The sequence below is a fragment of the Chaetura pelagica genome, unplaced genomic scaffold (assembly GCF_000747805.2).
Source record: "Chaetura pelagica isolate M959 unplaced genomic scaffold, ChaPel_1.0 scaffold369, whole genome shotgun sequence".
In the NCBI taxonomy this organism is placed as follows: domain Eukaryota; kingdom Metazoa; phylum Chordata; class Aves; order Apodiformes; family Apodidae; genus Chaetura; species Chaetura pelagica.
The window spans coordinates 870,088-872,921 of NW_009970235.1; the positions used below are offsets into that span (position 1 = coordinate 870,088).

The following is a 2,834-nucleotide window of genomic DNA, read 5'->3' on the forward strand; positions in this document are numbered from 1 at the left end:
CCTGCCTCCCCCTGCCCCCCTGCCTCCCCCTGCCCCCCTGCCCGCGCCGGGGTGGGCACAGGGGAGCCTCACCTGCAGTTTGGTGTAGGAAGCGTTGACCAGCCCGTTGCGGAGGATGGAGTGCCAGTTCTCAATGTGAGAGCCACTGGGAAGGACCAGCCCCACGTCAGCCCCACAGAGCCCCACAGCGCCCACCAGGGGGCTCCTGCTGCTGTTCCCCCCCTCCAGCAACTCACTGGAAAGCGAAGGTGCTGCCGTAGAGCTTCTTGGCGGTGCGGAAACGAGCCTCCTTGGCCGGGGGGCTGCTGAGCAGGAGGAACTGGTGCGAGGTGTGCATGAACTTCAGCTGCTACCAGGGGAAAGGGGCGAGCAGAGGCGGCGGGGGTGGGGGGAGAGGACAGACAGACGGACAGAGATCATGCACGGCAGCCTGGCCCTGGGCCCAGCCCTGCCAGGAGGGCCGGCAGCATCCCACAGCCCACAGCAAATATCCTGCACCCCATATCCCTTGTCCTGCCTCCTGCACCCCATCCCAGGACTGTGTCCTACAGCCCAGGCCCTTTTATTGCTCACCCATCATCCTGCATCCTATGTCCTGCATCACATACCCTACATCCCACCTTCCACATCCCTATCCCACATCCCACACCCAACATCCCAATCCCATACCCTTTATCCCACATCCCATACCCTGCTGCCCTGCATCCCATAACCTACATCTTGTATCTGCACCTGGTATCCCATACCCTAAATCCCACCTCCCATATCCCACATTCCAGACCCTCCATCCCACATGCAGCACCCTGCCTGGAGCCCAGCCAGGCCCCTTACCCTGCTGAGAGGCAGCTTGACAATGTGGGATCTGTTGCTGGAGATTATCCTTGGGAAGAGGAGAAGGAAAGGGAGAAGAAAGGTCACACAGGGTGGTCCCACACTCCTTGGGAGTGGGGTCAAGCTGGGAGCCACACCAGAACCTGCCCCGAAGCTGGTGGAGGGTCATGATCCCCCAAGAGACAAGGGGTAATGGGGTGGGGTGTGCTGGGGGTGCCCAGCTGTCCCCCACCTAGTTCTCTATCCCCGGGAATGTGAGGCAGTGGGCAAGGATGTGGGGCAGTTGGAGGGACATGGGCAATGTGGATGGATGTGGGGCATTGTGGAGGGATGTGGGGCAGCAGAACTGGGCTGCAGCACCCTGGGTCTTACCACTGCAGGAGGGGATGGGCCAGAGGGTCCAGCTTATCCATCTGCTTCTTGATCTCCAGGTAGGAGCCCTGGCAGAGGTGAGAAGGGGTGCAAGTAGGCATCAAAACTGCCCCCCCCGCAAAGGTTCCTGCACTGGGGGGTCTCACACGGGCCCACAGGTGGGGGGGGGCCAGGATGGTGTACCTGGGTCATCTCCCGGATGGACATCACGCTGTCCAGGGCCTTCTGCAACCGCTCATAGTTCTTCTTCTACACGTGGGGCAGGAGAGGGATCATTGCAGGGGTCTAGGGGTCCCTCAGCCCCACAGACCCCCAGCGTGGGTGAGTGTTGCCCCCTCTGGTGCTTACCTTGGGGTTGAAGGCAAGTGTTTTGGGGTCGTTGGGGTCCACCACAGAAGGGTAAGGCTCAAAGATGATGCTCTTGCGGGGGGACTCCAGAGCAGCACGGCACATGGCCACCAGCAGGTCCACCACCTTGGGACAGAGCACGGGTGAGGGGACAGGGCCCTGAGGTGACAGTGTGGGCACCCACCATGCACAGCCCTACCTCGGCACCTGTGGCCACCTCCTCCGCCGCACCGGACATGACGCCCAGGGTGTAGAAGGAGAAGACACAGAGCTCCCGGGTGCACACGGCCGGCTGCGGGGGGACAGGAGCCGTGAGGAGGGACAGGGATGGGGACACGGGGTGACAGCCTGTGCCTGCTCTGTCTCCCTCCCTGTCCCCACACCTTGAGCATGGAGCCGTTCTGGAAGACGTGCTGCTCGTCGCACACCACGCAGTACTCGTTGAGCGTCGGGATCCGCTGCTCCGCGTACTTCATGATCTGAGGGATGGGGGGAGTTAGGCCCTGCCATGGTGCCCGGGAGGGCATTGGGATGGGGCTGAGAGGGATGTGGGATGAGTGAGGAGGATGCTCCAGGCAATGGGATGGGGCTGAGAGGGTTGTAGGGCAGCAGGAAAGATGCTCCAGGCAGTGATTTGGGGCCAAGTGGGATGTGGGATGGATGGGGAGGATGCTTGGGGCAGCAGGATGGGTATGAGTGGGACCTGGGACAGAGGGGAGGATGATCTGGGAAGCTGGATGGGGCTGAGTGGGATGTGGGGCAGGGGTAGGATGCTCCAGGCAGCGGGATGTGGCCTCTCACCTGGACGAGAAAGCCGTACTCCAGCGTCGGGATGTTCTTGCAGTGGCCACCAACCTGCGCCAGGCCCGGAATGGAGCCAGCTGGGTTACCCCCTTCCCCCGGGGGGCCCCCAGCCCTGCATGGCCCCCATATCCCCCAACACCCCCTGGCTGCAGCGGGACCCCCACGTGCCCACACCCTCCTGGGGACCCAGCCACACTAGGGACATGGAGCCAAGAGGACCCTGCAGGACCCCCAGCCGGTGTCCCAACTTGCCCAGCACCACCCAAGGGTGCTGGGGACAAGGCACAGGGGACAAAAACCCACAGGGGCTCTCCCTGACCCCAGGGGGTCCCAGCACCCCACGACAAGCGATCCGACCCCGCAGCAGCCCCCCAGGAATTGGGGAAAGGAGAGGAAAGCAAACCCCGAGGCGGGGAGGCACCCACCAGGATGTTGAAGGGGGCGACACCTGCCTGGGTGCTGGGGGGGGGGAGGCCGCA

The 2,834-nt window shown here is 63.4% G+C and overlaps 1 protein-coding gene across 1 annotated transcript in view; it reads right to left on the reverse strand.

Moving 5' to 3' along the window:
• The window catches only part of PARP6 (poly (ADP-ribose) polymerase family, member 6), a 7,933-nt gene that overhangs the window by 1,316 nt on the left and 3,783 nt on the right, over positions 1-2,834 (reverse strand). The window contains exons 8-16 of the mRNA XM_010005935.1: positions 2,353-2,444; positions 1,935-2,030; positions 1,751-1,843; positions 1,552-1,677; positions 1,387-1,452; positions 1,204-1,271; positions 832-880; positions 237-349; positions 73-145 (exon numbers count right to left, since the gene is read on the reverse strand). Of these exons, the coding sequence (XP_010004237.1) occupies positions 73-145; positions 237-349; positions 832-880; positions 1,204-1,271; positions 1,387-1,452; positions 1,552-1,677; positions 1,751-1,843; positions 1,935-2,030; positions 2,353-2,444 (776 nt within the window). The remainder of the gene's footprint in view (positions 1-72; positions 146-236; positions 350-831; positions 881-1,203; positions 1,272-1,386; positions 1,453-1,551; positions 1,678-1,750; positions 1,844-1,934; positions 2,031-2,352; positions 2,445-2,834) is intronic.